Source organism: Anguilla anguilla, chromosome 7 (assembly GCF_013347855.1).
Source record: "Anguilla anguilla isolate fAngAng1 chromosome 7, fAngAng1.pri, whole genome shotgun sequence".
NCBI lineage: Eukaryota > Metazoa > Chordata > Actinopteri > Anguilliformes > Anguillidae > Anguilla > Anguilla anguilla.
Genome location: NC_049207.1, coordinates 47518545 through 47538059, shown reverse-complemented (window position 1 = coordinate 47538059; position 19515 = coordinate 47518545). Strand labels below are relative to the sequence as shown.

At 43.6% G+C, this 19515-nt stretch overlaps 1 protein-coding gene across 2 annotated transcripts in view; it reads right to left on the bottom strand.

Annotated features, from left to right (window-relative positions):
- Positions 1-5716: 5716 nt before the first annotated feature.
- Positions 5717-19515, bottom strand: part of LOC118232304 (A disintegrin and metalloproteinase with thrombospondin motifs 20) — a 92825-nt gene continuing 79026 nt past the window's right edge. For both annotated transcript variants that reach the window (XM_035427190.1, XM_035427191.1), the window contains 11 exons: positions 16497-16664; positions 13223-13399; positions 12150-12320; positions 10743-10943; positions 9960-10089; positions 8983-9077; positions 8549-8643; positions 8284-8417; positions 6944-7035; positions 6236-6340; positions 5717-5837 (listed from right to left, as the gene is read on the bottom strand). In XM_035427190.1, coding sequence (XP_035283081.1) covers positions 5748-5837; positions 6236-6340; positions 6944-7035; positions 8284-8417; positions 8549-8643; positions 8983-9077; positions 9960-10089; positions 10743-10943; positions 12150-12320; positions 13223-13399; positions 16497-16664 — 1458 coding nt within the window. In that variant the 3' untranslated portion in view covers positions 5717-5747. The remainder of the gene's footprint in view (positions 5838-6235; positions 6341-6943; positions 7036-8283; positions 8418-8548; positions 8644-8982; positions 9078-9959; positions 10090-10742; positions 10944-12149; positions 12321-13222; positions 13400-16496; positions 16665-19515) is intronic.

Genomic DNA, 19515 nt, shown 5'->3' with positions numbered 1-19515 from the left:
AACATAGATTCCCACAATCAGAGAACCTGGTTGGTTGATTTCCGGGATCGACCTTTTAAAGGGAAAGTTTTGTGCTGGCAGTCTGTCAGTGACCGTGTTTCATTATAGTTTTCATGTCAGACATTTTCTGAGCATGGTCAGCTAAGCTGCATCCCCAGAAACTCTCAAATCTCACCACCAAATTTTATGCAATATATATTTCTGACCGGCACAGCCCCACCAAGTTTGAAGACAGTTGTGCAACTCATCCAATGAGCATTTAATGCTGCCAGCACAGGCTGGGAATTGGAGCTAGACGTCAGACACAAAGGCCTGATCTAATTTGTTTCCTGATGCATCGTCGCCACCTGGTGGTCACATTGGAATGGTGCCGTTCATTCACAATTAATTCTATAATGGAGCACTTTTGACTGGTTACTTTTAATACCGACGATTAAAGCAATACAGAAACGGAATGCATGCTGTTGTATATATAATAATGTCAAAAAATGTATCATCAATCAATGCAAATTGTTTGACTGAAAGTATTTTGATTGATTCTGCAATGTTTTAAACGTAATTGTGTCTATATTGCCCAAATTTCTCAGAAGAAAATGGTTCAGAGTAGATCTCCACCCTTACCCTTAAATAAGAAACACTGTAGTCATTCATAACCATTTCATATTTCTTATTTCAATTTTGGCCAGTAGAGGGCAGTGTTTACCATAGTCCCTACATTATTGTAAATCCCCACAAGCTTTACACAAACTATTTAGAACTTCTACAACAAGCCAAATGCGCATACAATAAAATATGAAGAAAGTTATTAAAAATGACAAACATATGAACCGCGACAAGAGAAAAATCTCAGAATGCCATTTTCAGTTTTTTTTGGATGGGTTCATTTAGGCTCCAATCTCTTATGCATCTCTTCCATAACCGTTTTGAAAATATGGGTTTCAATCTCGATTAAAGTCGTGTACATTTTAAAAATGACTAGTGATGGAACAGCACACAAACAGGCAGGCACACACACACACACACACACACACACAGATGTACTTTGTGGACTGGCACAAAAAAAAGAGTGGAATCTTGGAATGTACCCAGAATCTCAAAAATCCCAGAATCACATCCCACCATTATAAAAGCACCTGAGGGCCCGGGGGAAATGGCCGTAAACCAAGCCCCTCCTGCTTCCTCTCCGATCGCCCAAGCGCATCTCCGGGGAGCAACACGTACTGTAGCCTACACACGCAACGCGCGCGCTTCCCATACCACACACGAACGCTCAGCCCCGTTAAAAATAAATAAATAAATAAAATTGCGAGAAAAAGGTCCGCAGCACTTAGCGAAAAAGCAAAGCATCTGAGCAAATTCAAAGTTTTGACATCTCAATGAAATTGGCAGTTGACACTGGAGGGTAAGGTTTAAGGGCACGAATCACTCACATGTGCGCGCCAGATCTCCTTTCCCAACGGTACATGAAATCATGGCAAGCAAACTGAGAGCATTTATGAATAACCAACAGCCGTAACGTGCGATTACGATGTCACTGTTAACTTCAGCCAGCTCCGCTTTCGAGCCGCAAAAGCATTTGATTGGGTCCAGACGCTGGGAATACGCTTTAACCCGGAGGAATGCTGTGTCTGATTTTTGCCGATGATTTTAATTCTGGCAGAAATTCTCCCAACTACAGAAATTACAGTATATAACAACGTCCACATTCGACCGCATTTTGCATCCATGCGTCAATCTGACAAGTAAACACGATCTCAAATAGTTTGATTACCCGGGCCTTCAGTTTAATATTATTTAAAATAAATAATTAAGATTGCAGCGCCTGAAATATTATTAATGCATGGTATTTACCATAAGCAATACATATACATTCAACCGTAGCTGAAAAAAATAATAGAAATGTTTCTTTTTTTTCCAAAATGCGTAAAATCAGCTCGCACAATCTTTTCTCATCAAACAAAGTAAATTAACTATGATTGCTGCTAACGTTACAAGACCGCACGGATTTCAATCTCCAGTCCTGGAAGACCGTCGTGTCTCTAGGTTGAACTCCAATCTTGGAGGCCTGGACTTTCTGCAGGTTTTTGTGGTTTCCTTTTGCACGTCAGCCAGTATGGACACAAACTGCGTGAGTTATTTAGCTCATCAGTGATTTTAATTAATCACTTAAGAGCTGAAACACAGCAAAAAAAAAAAAAAAAAAAAAAAAAAAAAAAAAAAAAACCCCGCAGACACTACAGGCCTCCAGGACTAGATTTTGGCACCCCTGAACTACACTGAACAAAGAAAATTCATATCTAGGACAAGAGGAAAAGCAAACACAAACATTGCTGCAAACTCCTATGAAACCAGGATGCAGTGGAAGAATGCTTTGAGGGTCCGATCCCTGTCGATTGGTGTGCGCTTTCATGGTTAATATGAATCACTAGATGTTTTACACAATGATTGATGCTTGCACGAGGCTAGCTGTTCCATCACCTGCTTGTGTGAATCCTCTCTTCCTCTGAAGAGAAAGCTGCAGAGCTTGGAAGATTCAAAACATTTTGCTTTGGTATGTTGAATACTATGCTCACTCTAAATGGCTTTGCAACATTTTGAAACGTTTCCCAGCTGTGCTACAATGGAGAAACGTTGCAATCCAGCTTCACAAGCTGAAACCGCTTTATGCAATGTAAGGTGGCAGACTAATGTTACTAATGATTGATGATAGGGTGACCCTGTTGGCATTTCTTCAGAGAGACGGTATCATTTGCATATCATCTGAAGCACTTTGTAATTAGACCAACAGATCAAGTCAATACCTGTTAAAAAAAAAAATGACTGGCTTCATTAATGTTCACTGCGTCAAATCGAAAACACTTTTCCACAGAATTTACTTTCACAAAAAAGCTGTGGGTGCCACTTGAAATACATTTGAAATAATACACTCATCGAAATGTTTGCATATTCACACTCACTTCCTGTCCACTGCACCAGGAACCACAACTACTTCCTGCACCGAGATTCTAAACTTCCTGTATTAGGCTTTCAGATACTCTGTACTCCCAGAGGACATCTGGGGCCCCAAAGCTTGGCCCTGTGTCCCCATACCCAGTTATTTTGATTCTAGAAGGGGAAATTATAGGGGTAGAGGAAAACCAGTCCAAATTTAAAAATGATCATCTCAGTCACTACTGTGCTGCTTTATACACATTCGGCCTGCAGGGTATAAAATAGTCATCGGTTTTCATGTAGTATTGCATGTGGCCTGTAGGGTGTAAAATAGTCATTGACAAAGTCAAATTACTGGTGATAAACATTTTTATTCTTAAATTCTTACAATCACTGTTAGTATAGTAGTCATATCTATAATGTCATTGTCATTAAAAATTTCCTCACAGTAACTGTGATCACAGCACCATAAATCAAACATTTTTTGTTCTTCTTATACAATCTACATACATAAGGATATGTGACTCATTAAAAAAAATCTTTGGATAATACATCGCAAGCACCTTGATACCCAGCCAGAGTGCCTGCATATTTACCACACAGGGTACACATTTCAAGTATGAATTAATAATACATACAAATATTTTATAAGTTACAAAAACTTAACTGTTAATGAAAAAGGAAAAGATAGCAGGTATTCAAAGTTAAATCTTCTACAAAATTAATGGCACATAGTGCATCAAGTATTCTTTTCATTTCTGATACAGACCTCATAGTAGAATTGCCTATCAAACAATGATGATAGCCAAAGTTAATCTAGCTGCTCACTGAATTTAATCAGGGATGTTTTAACTCCATAATTAAAAGTAGCTGCATCGTCAAACAAAAAATGTTCTAACCTGCAACAACAAAACACCTTTGGTTAAAGCTAAAAAAAAATTAAAAAAAAAACAAACATGTACTTTAAAGGAGGGCATTACATGCATTGCAAGGTATTGTGGGTATTCTGCAATGCGTAATTACAAGACATGTAACGTCAAACCTCAAGTTAGTCTTGAGCTTCCGTAAAAGCAGAATCCGATTGTAATTATAGTAGTTTGCTTCTCATTAGAGGTAATTTCAGTAGTTAAAAGCACCATAGAAACCTACTCTGTCAGGTTAGTGATTCATGTCAATCCGCAAGACGTAACACTTTTTGAGCAATGTATAATAAAATAATGGCTTTCACAGCAGGCAGTTGTCAATATTGAATGTTTCTACATGAAAAACAAAATAAATAGGCAAACATAAATATTTTACACCGTACATATAAAATGCATCTCGTGTATATATATATGTTCGCGCGAGGTAGGGTTTTTACGCACCTGGACGAAAGTCATTTATCATAAGAAGTATTCTGGTGAAACGTGATAGGTCACACTTCCTCTAGTTTGTTTTAGTTGACTCATTTCGCAGGATAATCACCATCGTCAGTTCACATTCCATCATTGAACCGATGAAGCCAAAAACCGAAATGCAAGCCTCCCCCCCACACTCTGCAGGGTTAAAACAGGCTTTCTAAACAATGATTTCCCACAGTACAAAACCGTGAACTACAAAGTTATACAAAGGCTCCCATGAAATGATCAATAGTTTTGCTAGGCCATTAAATGCAGTCTACTAACAGTGGTCTACCCGATCATATCTTGTTGTCCAGTGAAGGGGTTCATCTTCAGTAGTTTATAACAGTAGTATCATTTGCTACAATAAAACTCTCAATAACAGTATTTGAAGAGCCTGGAAATTCTCACCTTTGAGCAAGACTATTACAGTAAGCAGTCAGTGAAAATGTAAACTCACTGGACAACGATAAAACTTTCTGATCACCCAATATTTCCTCCGCACATGACATTTTAAAGTAATTTCACCCTGCATCCACTTTTATAGAGGTCTGAACTGGTTACTATCATTTGAAGATGTATATATGGGACAAAAGCACATTTCCTGAACCCAAACAGGGATGATTCTGCACGCATACACAGGGAAATGTTCACGTTAAATCAACTCTTACAGAGTACATATGGTCCCAATTAGATTCATATGTACTCTGTTAGAGTTGAATCAACACTGGATATTTTACTGTGTACCCAGACCAAGCATGCCAATGCAAGCAAGCAAATACAATACCCAGAACACCAGGAAGGTTCTGGAAAGACCAGAAGTGGTGTCAGAAGAAGTTCCCTCTATGCGTATGATCAAATGGTTGGCTTTGCTAAAACAGCATCTGAATCCCTGACACATTAAGAGAACAGATTATGTGGAGCACTGTGGGTAGGGGGAGGGGGGTAGGTCAAGAAACCAAGAATTGTATAGAGGACAGTTAATGTCCACTTTCATTTTCTCTCATGTATGACCACTGGATGTATGACCATTGCATAACTTACTTACCATTTAACATAACATAAACCATCAATGTAAAAAAGTGGTCAAAACGTGATAGGATTGCTTCTGTCAGTTTAGTGGACGTAAATGTGCATGTGTCTCTACACCCTACATTCAGATTATTTTAATTGGAACCATGTTTGCTCTTCTAATCTAATGCACAAACACATTTGGTAATCATTAAAGTTTAAAAGAAAACCAAAACTGACAAATAAATTTGGCCCGTCTCCATAAGGTCATTACACTGAAAGACAACCTGCGTGTTAATGGACAGCTGCCAGGAGGAATGGTGGGATTTTATGAGCGATGGGCGTGGCCGAGTCTTTGTGTGCAAAGCCGATTGGCTCCCCAGCAGATTTTTTTCTTTTTTTTTTTTCTTTCCTTGCAGTCAGCGCTCACTGCACTTGGACCAGCAGGCCAGAATGGGACTGCGGACTGCACTTTCCACAAAAACCCCCGCAGCGCCCGTAGATCCTGGTGCCATCCTGCAGGGCGAAGAGCGAGAGAACGAGGGATGAAGACAAAGTGAACGAGTGGCTTTCCCTTTCCTTGTTTGCAAAATAAATCAGACAGAAATGACAAGACAAGCTCACAACTTATATGTGTGGTTTCCACCAAGCACTTATTGAATGGCAAAACTATTCAGATACACAGTGTACAAGCCCACAATGCAGAGCCGCATTTTCTCAAGAACTGCCAGTTGGACCATTAAAGAGTTCTCATAGGCATTCTGTTCAGGAATAATTTCTGATTGGTTTCTTTTGAAATGCTGGATGTTGTCATTTTTTTTTTTTTTACCCATGAGCCTTCATCCTTACCTTCTGATTGGTAGATTTAAAAAAGGGGTGAAGGGCACTGGGCATGCAGGAAGCGGCTTCCTTACCTCTGAGCGGTGCACTTTGACCGTGACGTAGTTGCCCTGGGAGACCCATTTCACAGATTCAGCCACTTTCAGCCCCGTTCCCGATAGGTTGATACTGAACTGGCCCTGTGGGGTTGAGCCTCGGGTTAAACCAGTACTGAAAAGGTCACACCTGAATCTTTCATCAAGATGCAACTGTACATACCTGGGTCCCAAAATCAAGAGAGTTTCCTTGAAGTGCTTTCTAGGTCCGGCCAAATTCAGCCACTCATGAATACTGTTCAGTTGGTTGTTTTGCAAAGCTTCAATATAGCAATATGGAAATGGATCCAAAATTCCTTAAAATGAACGCTGTTCCAGAATCACACCTTCGAACCCCAAACATTTTGAATAGAATATGGAAACTGATCCAGAATCAGTTTCTAAGGATATACTGTAGCTTATACTGTATATAACACTGGAATTAAGTTTTTAACGATCATTGGCAGTGTCTTTTAATAAAAACTGCAGTTTTTTCAAAGATTTTTCAAAGTACTTTGGTACTTTGTTATTTGTATTTTCCAGATCCTTTCCCACCCTTGATTTCCTTTTTACAAATTTGAGAACTTTCAAGCCTTTTCAAGCAGTGAGAGAACCAAAAGTGTCACTTGAGTAGACGATGAAGGTTTTATTAATTACGAGCGACCTTTTGAACACGTGTGAATGTGGGCAGCGTTCTGCAGTTCCTACCTGTGGACACTTGGCAGCGCTGTAGCAGTCCCCTGCTGTGGCAAAGGGCACGGCTCGACCCAGAGGAGTCTGGGTGAACAGTAGATCTGTGGCTGTGGGAGAACAGAGAAGGCTTACTGCACCCTGTTGGTTGCATGCGGTAGGTGCAGATGTCCTAGCCTAGCCGCTAATGAAACAGACCTCAGAGGCATGAATGAGCAGAACAAGTGGACATCCACTGCAATAGTGATATCTCCTTTCAATAAAAGTGAGATTCGTCGGTTGGTCTTTAGCTTGGTAAGCTAATTATATATTGAGCTTGGATAGATCCTACTGACTTTTAAGCAGCACTTAATGCATTCCTAGTGTTTCTAAATTACAGCATTGTTCCACATGTTATCTAGTACTAAAAATGTGCTTTGAATTTTCACGTATCAGTGTGCGTAGTTTATAACAGGATGAATACTTCAATATGGGCCTGGATTCAGTGTGACCGTAAAAAAGGGAATGGTCTGCAAAGGGTAAGCTGCATGCATGCACGCACGCACAGACACACACACCCTCTGCGACACACGCTTCCTCTTCTCTCCTTCACCTTTCACTCTGTGCCATTCTCTCAATCTCACTCTCAATCTCTCAGTCTGCCTCTCCTCCACACTCCTCCTCTCTCCCTCGCTCATAGCTCAAGTGAATTGGAACTCAGATATTTTCTTGGAACACCTCGGCCTCGAAGTCATCCAGTCATCTTGAAGCGATTATCGTTATTATTATTGTTATTATTATATATTTTTTACGCTGGGGTAGCAGGCAGTCCTGAAGTAGAACATGCGCTCCCTGACCCACAAACGCACACAGTCAGACTCTCCTCTGTCCTGGGGGAAAGGGAGGGACGCCCCAAATCCCTGAACAGGCACGAGTGCGTTAACCTGAGCGCAGCACCCCCGGGAAATGGAACGGGGCGGGGAGGGGGGGGGGGAGGGGAGGGGGGAGAGAGAGAGATCTGCCAAAAAAACTGAAGATCAGCTTTCCAAGTTTTTTTTTCTCTTTTATAGAATACATACAGGGCCCCTACATGGACGTGCTCCCACACACACACACGCACATGCACACACACACACACACACACTTACACACACAGTAACTGGTTTTTAGACACACTATCTATCAGAAGGCCGAGAGTGAGTTTGGGGCGTGGGAGTGGGTTTATGGGGGGAAAGTGGACTTGGCGGGGGGGTGGGTGGTCTCTTCAGCGTGTGGTCTGCTCACGGTTCAGCGCTGAGGGAGGCGGCAGTTCGATAGCTCCGTAACAAATGGGGTCACGCTAATGTTCGATAATTAACGAGGCCACGGTAACGACTCACTGATTATGCGCATGGCGCTGACGTCCAGACGGACCCTGTGGAACAGCGTGTACCCCGCCGCGGGGTAGTCGTTTCGGCACGCGCAGTCCTGCTTCCGGCTCCCGTTGAACGGGCACTCGAACGGGTTCTGCAACCTGCGGGACGGGACGTCCAGGGGTCACCCGAAAATGAGTCACTGGGCTAATGCTGGTACAGTACCTTGGATGCACTAGCGACCAGTTGACTTAATTTAATAAATAAAACGATTAATAAATAACCCACACACCTGTATCCATAAACCTCTGAAAAGTTGTCAGTGTGACCGCTACGTAAGGTAATGTACTCCTTAGGGAAACTGGTCTGCATTTCAGCACAGTATATCTGAAAGAAATAACAGCGCTGTGACAACTTAAAATCGTAAATTTTAAGAAAACAACGGATATTATCCACAATTTACTGGACATAGTAATTACAGATAAAGCCCCAGATGAATCTAAAGACATATTTTACTTTGAACTTCAAGAAGCCAGGGCATTTTGGCTTACAGATGAACATGAGTATATACACTTTTTTAAAAACATGTAAAACATTTATTTCTTTCCAAAAATGTATGCAGTTCTTTTTTCTTTTTTTAAAGAGCCTTGGTTCGGCTCCATCAGGAAATGATTTATTCTTCACAAAGCTTCCATTTGAGCCCATTCCCCGCCGGGGCTGACCCACCTGGAGGATTCGGGACTTGACCCGCAGGTAATGTTCCCCGTCCACTCTCACCCCGTCCTTCTCCTGGACCTCCCGGCAGGAGGCGAAGAGCTCGCCTGCGATCACAGAGACGAGCGCGTCACGTCACGGCACGCCGCCGCGCCGCGTCCTTCTCACCGCCGCAAACCGGCAACGTAACTACGACGTCTGTGCTGCAGATCGCCTTGTTCCAGGAAGGTACGAGGAACTAGTCCCTAATCATTAGTATTTAGATTCTGCTATTCTTTGTTTGCGGTTCCAGTAAAAAAAAAAATTAAAAAAAAAACTCAAAAGAACCACTGATCAGTTTTAATATTGGGCTGGAGCAAACCCTCCCTAATCTGCACACATCGTACGAATTTACAAACCGAGCGCATTAAATAAAATTGCAACAATCTGCACGCGATTCACGATCTGCAGAGAATTAAATGACGCGTCTAAACATTTGGACTCATCTGAAATATGCAAACCACAGACTGAAGGAGTCACGATCCAGGCCACAAGTCAAAGCCAGTTATCGAGCATAAATCTGAATATACCCATCACTGCTTTGAAAAAATATGAATTCTGACGGAATAATTATTCACTGAAGAAAATTGCAGAACAAATGTATTGGCCTTGCATAAGGGACAGATTTAGTCGACCTTGTCCAACTTTGTGTTAAAATAATAAATTAGCTTGCTTTTTATGATTAAGACAAAGCCACTATTAGACTGCTGTACACAGTGTACAAACAAATAGAACTTTGAATAATTTCCAAACAAATGGCATTAATGAACTGCAGCATTGTGCAATTAACTGAAGAACAGGCAAGAAAAAAAACCAATTTAATGTTCCTACCACACTAAGACGTCAAAGTTAAGACATCAGTGGCCGCGAGTAAAGCAAAAGGTCCTTTTTATTTTTAAAATATAAAAAAGTTAGTAGTTATAAGTTATAAATGTGGTGAACGGCCTTACAGTCCCTCTCCCGACAGGCGACCCTGGATTGCGGCCGGTCGATTGGACGGCAGCTCTTGGAGGGCAGGTCTTTAGGGGTGAGGCACTCCACCATTCGCTCCATAACGCCAGCACCGCAGGTCTGAGAACACTGCGGCAGAGCAGAGAGCAAGCACCACGTCACACACACCGTCAGAAACGTCATTCATACATCACACACACACTGTCAGAAACATCATTCATGCATCACACACACTGTCAGAAACATCATTCATACATCACACACACTGCCAGAGACGTCATTCATACATCACACACACTGCCAGAGACATCATTCATACATCACACACACTGTCAGAAACATCATTCATACATCACACACACTGTCAGAGACGTCATTCATACATCACACACACTGCCAGAGACATCATTCATACATCACACACACTGTCAGAAACATCATTCATACATCACACACACTGCCAGAGACGTCATTCATACATCACACACACTGCCAGAGACATCATTCATACATCACACACACTGCTAGAGACGTCATTCATACATCACGCTTACAGACATCACACACCGTCATGCGTCTTTAATACTTTCAAATGTACTAAGACACACCCTCACACATACACACGCACAGGCACACACGCATATGTATACACACACAAACACACATGCAAGTGTGCACACACACACATATACGCACATGCCTGTGTACGCACACACATATACACACACATATACACACAGACACACACACATACACACATGCGCACACACGCACACACGCACCTTGCTCCACGAGCCGACCTTCCAGACAGCGATGGGGGAGCAGGGCCTGAGCTGGCAGTGGCGGGTGGCAGGGGGGTGGGGTTTGGGGCAGTCTGCGTGGGGCGGGGCCTCGGGGGCGTAGGCCCGGGGGTCCTGAGAGGAGTGAACCTCGGAGCAGGAGATCATCCTCTGCTGGTACCCTGGACCACAGCTGGCCGAACACTGGGGACAATCCCATAGAGGGTCAATATTAATATTAAACTACAGCACACCTAACACTGGGGACAATCACACGGAGGGTTAATATTAATATTAATCTACTGCTCACCTAAAACTGGGGACAATCACACAGAGGGTTAATATTAATATTAAACTACAGCACACCTAACACTGGGGACAATCACACAGAGGGTCAATATTAATATTAAACTACAGCACACCTAACACTGGGGACAATCACACAGAGGGTTAATATTAATATTAAACTACAGCACACCTAACACTGGGGACAATCACACAGAGGGTTAATATTAATATTAAACTACAGCACACCTAAAACTAGGGACAAACCCACAATGGGTCAATATTTAATATTAATCTACTGCTCACCTAACACTGCGGACAATCCCATAGAGGGTTAATATTTAATATTAATCTACAGCACACTGAAAACTAGAGACCATTCAGCAGTGGGTTAATATTTTATATTAATCTACTGTTTGCCAAATACTAGAGACAACCCCACAGTGGGCTAATATTTGGTATTAATCTACAGCTCACCAAACACTGGAGATATTCCAACAGTAGCCTAATGATTTATATTAATCTACAGTTCACCGAACACTGGGGACAACCTCACAGCGGGCTAATAATATTAATCTACAACTCACTGACCTGTTTGAGGTTGTTAAAACTTTGAGAAACATGATCTCATAATTCTTTCCGGTGGTAAACACATATTTAAAATGTTTTCCAGAAAGAAAAAAAAGTCGCTGGGGGAGGCAATTGTAAAAAAAATATTCCAAATAAAGATGCTACAGCATTTTTTAAAATTCACTACAACCTCACTGGAACATTGCAACATTTTTTTGTAGTTCTGAGAAAACAACTGCGGATGAATTTACCATAGCAAAAGTCACAGTGCATTTACAGCATACAGAGAGAGAAACAATATATGAAGGCCAATGGCTACGGAGGGCAGAGTATAAGTTTGTCAAAATGAAGCCAAAGTTGTCTAAATTAAGGCACTGGGGGTCATGTCTTACCCCTCTGACCAGCCTACACATTGTTGGGATGACAGCAAAACAAACACCAGATAAACAGTATATAATATAGAAATATATACAGATGACATGCACACTGCTATAGGTGGGTAAAGTAAGAGTTTGTTAGAGTACGCATAAAGGTGAAAAGCTATAGGTGGCATACCTGTGACCAGTCACCAGTCATCCACACATGCTGACAGGGGGCACCCCTGCAGGGCTGGAACAGGGCGGGTCTGGAGGTGGGGTCACAGAGGGCATCATGGGCCGGGTTCGAGGCCCCATCCACACAAAGCACCCTCCTGGACCTTATCCCGTCCCCACAGGTCGCATTGCACTGTTGGTGGGCCAAAATGGGCATGGGGGGGTCGGAGAGAAATTGGCCAGAGGGGTAAACAAGAGACACATTGAGAACAGATACCCCGGTAAAATGATTTGGAAAACACCATCTATTTTCAGCACAATCAGAACAATCATAAGTTCTTTCATATGATGTTAATTTGTGGTTAATACGCTTTGTTGAAAGTTCTCATGGATCTGAAGGAGCAGAAACAAAAACAAAGTATTTAAAATATTAGGTCAAGTGCGTGCCTGCATGTGTGTGTGAGAGAGAGAGTGTGTGTGTGCGTGCGTTTGTGTGTCCTACCTGCATGGTTTATTACAAATTATATACATTTTAATGCTTTCAGCTCTGTGAGAACCATGCCAACTTTGGGAACTACAGAAGCATACTTCCCAGCATGCAGCTGGTTCCTCTGTGGGAACAGCCTTTGATAACACTCCCAATTGCACCGCTAACAAGATCATTAAAAAACGTCCGAAAGCCTCGCAAACAGCAGTAATTAAACCCTACACGGAAATCTGGCTCTGAGGGAACACAACAGCAATTCACAATCAAAACTTACAGAAATCTTTTTCATTGATTTCAAAGTCTGGAAGGGAGAGATACATGTTGACCTGCGGCAAAGTGAGTGTGTGAGAGAAGTAAAAAAAAAAGTGCAACTTAGCCCTTCTGCACTACAGGACATACACGCATCCCAGCATGCTTTGGGGTACAGCCCTAGGGGCAATATTGTATAAAACCTAAAGTGCATAAAATCTTGGCTTGGCCTCAAACGCCTGCAGAGGGGGTAAAATGAACGATGGGTTCTGCACTACTTGAGGCCTGTGGGATGAATCCTCTCCAAAATTTTTTTTTTTTTAAACAAACCACGAACGTAAATTTCAGGCGGTACTCACGTCTTGCCACTCATCTGCTGCCCAGGTGTAGTGGCGTCGGCAGTCTGGGAGGAGACAGGTCTGCGAGGTGGGGGGACGGGCGCGGGGGTTGCACTGCTCCTCTCCGACCCGCCCCGCCCCCTTCAGCCTGCAGTACACCACCCTTTGCTGTAGCCCCGCCCCACACGTCACAGAACACTGTGAGAAGCACAACATTCACAAAGGTGATCAGTGATTGGAGCAAACTGACGGAACACTGCAGTTCTGACTGGCTCAAATTCACTTCCCATGGAGATGCAAGATCCTAAATTGCATTAAAAATAATAAACTAAAATGACAGAATGTTGGCCTACAGACATCTCACCTCTTGATTTCCCAAATCTTTGGAATCAATTCATGGGTATGAATGAAAGCAAGACGGTCTATGAAATGACCATTAAGATCTCTGATCTGGACCTCCATGCATCAGAAGATCAGGTATCAGAGGAACTGCTCCAGCACAACACACACACACACACACACACTCTTTATATGCACAGGAAAATAAAGAAAGAACAACATGTACCAAACTGCAAAACTAAGTTCTTGTTTTTTTTCAGTATACGAGTCGGGTGCTTCTATGAACAGCTGTCATAACCTCACGCACACGTGCTCCTAAACGGTTAATGCGCTCGTCCTCAGATGTCCTCCACCGCACTGCACGTCAGACCGGCCTCAGCTGCGCTCATTTCTTATCAGCATGTGGTAACTAAGCCCCGAACGCAGGAACATTAAGGGCTTTCATGTCCTGAAACAATAGCCGGGGCGATAGCCCGTTTGAAGGCCTTAATTTGATCTCCTTTATGTAGCGTTCGCGCGGTCGGGGCGCATGTTTTAATCATGTCTCCCGTCTCTTTGAAGCCGGTTTTAATCTTAACCCCGCATGCCGAGTGGCCAAACCGCTAACTGATCAAACGGGGGGTTTTAGTGGGACGTCCCCCGCCTCTCCCGGGACTATTTTTTTATTGCCGCTGCGTGCTGCGTGCTGCGTGCGTTGACGTTGTCCCTATTCTGCTGTCTGTCTTCCTGCGATTTTACTCACCATTTCAGAGAGGAGGTCATATACGAGGGCCGCATGATGACGGAACTCTCTCTCTCTCTCTCTCTCTCTGCGCACAGTCACCAGATACTGTTATCATAAATCCACTACAGGATTATTTGACAGCTCTGACCCCCAGACAGATCCAAGCCACCCCCATCTCCCCCCCCCCCCAGCCCCCTCAAACAAAAAGCCCAAGGAGGGAGGGAGAGCCCTCTTAAAAGGTGCTGAAAGGCTAAAAATGGGGGTGGAAACATATCTGAAGTTTTCGGGGAGGCTAAGATATGCGTCGTGGCTGTACTGTACGCTCCGGTGATTGATTTCACGGTTTTTCCGGCGGAATGCGGCTGGGGGAGAGGGGTGATCATTCCCAGGCATGGGGGGCCCGGGTTCGAGGAGGGCTGCGGAGAGTCAGAGAGGCCTGCTCCGTCTGTGTCTGAGGGAACTCCACACACCTCTGTTTTGGTCTGGGTCTTAAGCCCGTGCTTAGAAGTATGCAAGCGTGTGGGTGCAATGTTACAAATGGACACAGACAAGTCGCTTTGTTACATGTCTCACCATTGTTCCAAAATCTGCAGGAACATTACTGTGGTTTTTTGGGCATGGTCAGAGTAATAAAAGCCATAATAATCATAACTGCCTGCTCCAAATGTGTTTCCACTCACTCAAAACCAAGCACACTGTCATGTTGCACTGTAATAATTCTTGCAAATGCATTTAGTATCTCACTGCAAAGCAAATGACACTGCTCTAAGTACACTCAGAGCATCTGACTACAGTGTAATAACCCTGCAGTAAGTGTACTGAATGTCTCTATAAAATGTCATAACCCTTTGGCAAGTGCCCTTGATTAGCCATCACATCAGGGGTACTCAAATCTGGCCCTGGAGGCTGGTAGTACTGCCGGTTTTCTGTTTTACCTGACAGTTAATTGATTAATGCCACTGATTTGTCGGATTGAACTCACCTGGTGTTCCTGGTTTAAATCTGTCCTGATTAGAGGGGAAGAATGAAAACCAGCAGTACTACTGGCCTCGAGGGCCAGATTTGAGTATCCCTGGTGCGCACTCATCATGCTAAGAGGATGCGAAATGCTAAAAACACCTCAGGCCCTCTGTGAGCCATTTGCAGTTTCCCTTGCCGAGCCGACGGGGATGGAGTTCATCCCAGGGTGACCGTGCTGTCCCCGCAGAGCGTCTGTCTGCGAGGAGAGCGTGAAAGCGTCTGTCTGGGCTCCATCGAGCCCGAACCCTCCTCCCCCCCTCTCCCCCCTCCGCCTTTGGGCCGTCGGGTGTCTGATTGTGCCTGTCTGTGCCGTTAGCCTGCCGTTGCTCTCCTGGTTCTTATCTGGACTGTGTGCCCAGTGTGCGTCCCTCCAACAGCTTTCACATGAAAGGGCAGACAAAGCGGTCTCTAAAGGGATGTTGAGCAGACGCCGAGGTTGAAAGGTCGACTAGCTTCTTGTCCCTGGTTTTGTCTTCCCCAAAGCCAAGGCATAGATAGGTTAGGCTATCTGCTTTACGTTTACATGAAAGTGTATTATCCTGTGTGAAAACATGCCTGGGTGCTGGTTTGCATTCACACTCACATTCAAGTTCATTAAATTAGTGTATTATGACATCATCACTTGCAGGGATCCAAACATTTCAGATTTCCAAACAACCTCCATTCGGGATACATCTGTATCATGCGAGTATCCCTACCAAGCTCTCTGAAGTCTCTCTCAAAGCCACACTATTTAGAGTAAGAGGTGATGGTGATGTTTGGGATATTGTGAGCAGTTGCTTGCAGCTGGACTTGGAAGCCACAGCATCCAGTACAAAGTGTAAACCTTTTTTTTTTACCCCCGCTTAGATAAACAGGACGGTGTACATTTTCCAAAATAGCCTAATGTACTATAAATCCGACACATGATATTAATTTACACAGGAGACCAAAGTGAACATTCAAGTGGTTTTTGGAGGTTGGGGTGTGTGTGCTGGCTGGTTGCTGTGTAAACGGTGTGCTTAGAAAAACCCCAGCTGTTAGTGAGGTCGAGTCTCTGGAGAAATTACCCCCCCCCCCCCCTTTATTTGTGCATACCTTGCTGTGTCTGCACATACCTTGTGGTGTCTGCGCATATCTTGCTGTGTCTGCGCATATCTTGCTGTGTCTGCGCGCACCTGACTTTGCTTATGCACACGTCGCTCCAAACCCTGCTCCACCTGTGCCCCGTACCTGGCTCCACCTGTTGGCCTTCCAGCCAGGGCAGCTCCTGGCCCTGCAGGGCTTCACCACGCGGGGCCTCTCCAGGTGACTGCAGCGCTCCTCCTCCACCGGGGTTCGGGACTCGTCCGCGCAGGTCACGTCCCGCTGCTTCGTCCCTCTTCCACAGCTCACCGAGCACTGCCGAACAGAACAGAGTCTGAGTTAGTTTCATACCCACGTCCTCACAATGCTTAGTACAGTTTCTGTTAGCTCCATAGTCATGTCCTCACAATGCTCAGTACAGTTTCTGTTAGCTTCATAGTCATGTCCTCACAATGCTCAATAAAAAGTCTGTGTTAGCATCACATCTATGTCCACACACAAGGCTCAACACAAAGTTCCTGGTCTCCATAAAAATTCAGGCCTACACTGTTTGATGTCAGTAGCCATATCCCTACTAATCACAACACAATGAGAGCACAATAAGTCCCCACAATGTTCATCACAATCTCTTTTTGATTCGTGTGTCGCCATAACACTTTACACAAAGTCTGAGTGATCTGAGTGGTGCCATCATGTGAGATTCACAATCCACAAAAACCGGCTATAATACCCTGATAGGATATAAAATGAATACAGAAACATGGGAAAATGATGGCCTCCTGGTTTAAGCCTGGCTGCTTCCCTGCCCTTCACACACTGAGTGAGCCGTAGATCACCAGGCAGAATTTTGTCAGGCCACAGCAGTTGACTGCAGCTTTAAAGAAAATCACTCCAGCCTGGGAATGCAGAGCGCCATCTGACACCCTTTCCCCAACAAACCGCTGGTAACCCTGGAGATAAGGCGCATGGTTTGCATAAAAAGGAGAGAGAACACACACCCCAAATAACGACCTGCAGACCATCAATGACGGATACACTGTTAGAACAGACGAAACACCCAATCAGAAAGCATCCATTTGACGTTTACAAATATGTCAAAAATGTGGCTATCACATGAAAGGTCATAAGCCTATTGTACGCATTTTTAGATGCAGATGCACTCTAGAAGGTGTAAGGCATTCTATAAAATCAAGAACCTTTATATTCTAGAATGTGACCTGAATCTACCGGTTGATTCAGTCACAATAATTCATTTAAGAAAGTGTTTCATACATACTGTACAACTCCTACAGCTATTTACCTATGCAGGTTTATGAGTCCACTAGCCATATGAATGAAAAAAAAAGTAATAAGTAAGTAATAGTTTAAATAAATAAATAAAATCAGTACACATGCTATACTGCACTATTAAGAGCACAAAGCAGTTTGATTGGATGGGGGCCTAAGCGTTGCTATGGTTCCGCTATGTCACTGTCTCATTTACAGATCTGCTGTGAAGCAAACATGGCTCCATGTAAACTAGCAGTTAAACGGCCATCAAGTCGCCGTCTGTTTTTCTCACACAAGGTTGTACACAGTACAGCTAAAGTCTACAGTAGATTCTACTCACGCAGGCTGTGTAGTGCAGCCCCAGTGCAAATGGAGAGAGCGAGAAATAAGGAAAAAGAATGGGTGAGAGATGCAGAGAGAAAGAAGGAGAAGAGAGGAGAGAAAGGAGAGTAATATAGAGAAAGAGTGGGGTGAAAGAAGAGAAAGATTTAATAGAGGCTGTGAGAGAATGACCAGAGACAATCATCTGGTTTCATCTGGTTTCAATGAGTTGGCTGTGAAACATTTGGAACAAAGTCAAACAAAAATTCCAGGAATAAAAAGGTGGTACCACAGAATCTACTCCAGGACATGAAATGAAAATGCAATCAGCCCTTTAAGGATATTTGAGTCTAGCAGTAATTAAAGACCCAGGCCAAGGTTCAATCAATATTTATCCTTCATTCTGCCTCACACATAACATTCAAGTGTTTCTTTTTTCTACATAAATACAGTTTGATAGCCATTAAAATCCAAATCTAAAGTTAAGGATAAAGGCTGTTAGGATTCTCAGGCATTACCTGAAGAGAAACTGCTCTTCAAACGAATCAATCACAGCAGAATGAGCGAACTGCATTAAACCAAGATGATGTGTAAAGATCCTTTTCGTTTTTGCATATCTTCCAGCTCAGATAATAAATGTAACACTGTATTCTCTGCACATTAAGATCTCAGAGAATTATATAACACTAAGGCCAGGTGTCTTCTGCGCTGGCAGCACAGAGAACCACACTGGCCGGAGACCAGCCTGGGACTCAACCCAGGGAAACTCAAATCTGGCCCGCGGGGCCAGCGGTGCTGCTGGTTCTCATTCCTGCCCTCTAATCAGGGGCTGATTTAAACCCGATGCACCAGGTGAGAGTACGCTCGGGCCAATCAGCGACTTCACTGCACTGCGGGCTTAAAGGCAGAGACCAAACGAGCAGCGCTAACGACCACGAGGACCAGGTTCCAGTATCTCTCGCTAAACCCCTTCTGGAGGGCTGTGACTTCAGGGGAGGTCAGGCTTGAGGCCACAACATCCCACTTACAAATAATCAGCTGGATCGTTGGTGGTCTGCAGGCACTGAAATATAAGCTGGAAGCAAAGACACGTCAAACGCGATTTGCTATCAAACACCCTCCTCCCTTTCATGTTTTTAAACCATTTTAACCATATTAATTCTAAAATGATTTGGCTTGCAAAACAACCATTACATTACATTACATGACAACCAGTGATCAGGCACTCTTATCCACAGCAGTAGTGAACATTAGTGTTAATCTTAGGAACAGAAAAGTGCAGTATCACCAAGCATGCCCATTCATAATCAGTATGTGTCAAGTTAACTGAACAAACCAATAATTAGTATAGTCAACAAAAGTTAACTAAGCTACTATTCAGCTAATCGACTGTATGTTGACACAGCAATACCTATAGCATTATCCCAAAAAGACAGTTTTTTCTTTCTTTTTTGGGTGGGTGGGGGGGGGGGGGGTGGATATGTTTTACACGTACAAGGAATTCCGACATGCTGTAATTTTGCAGGCATTTTTTAAACACAAGCTTGGGGAAGGGGGAGGGGACGGGGGGTGTCTC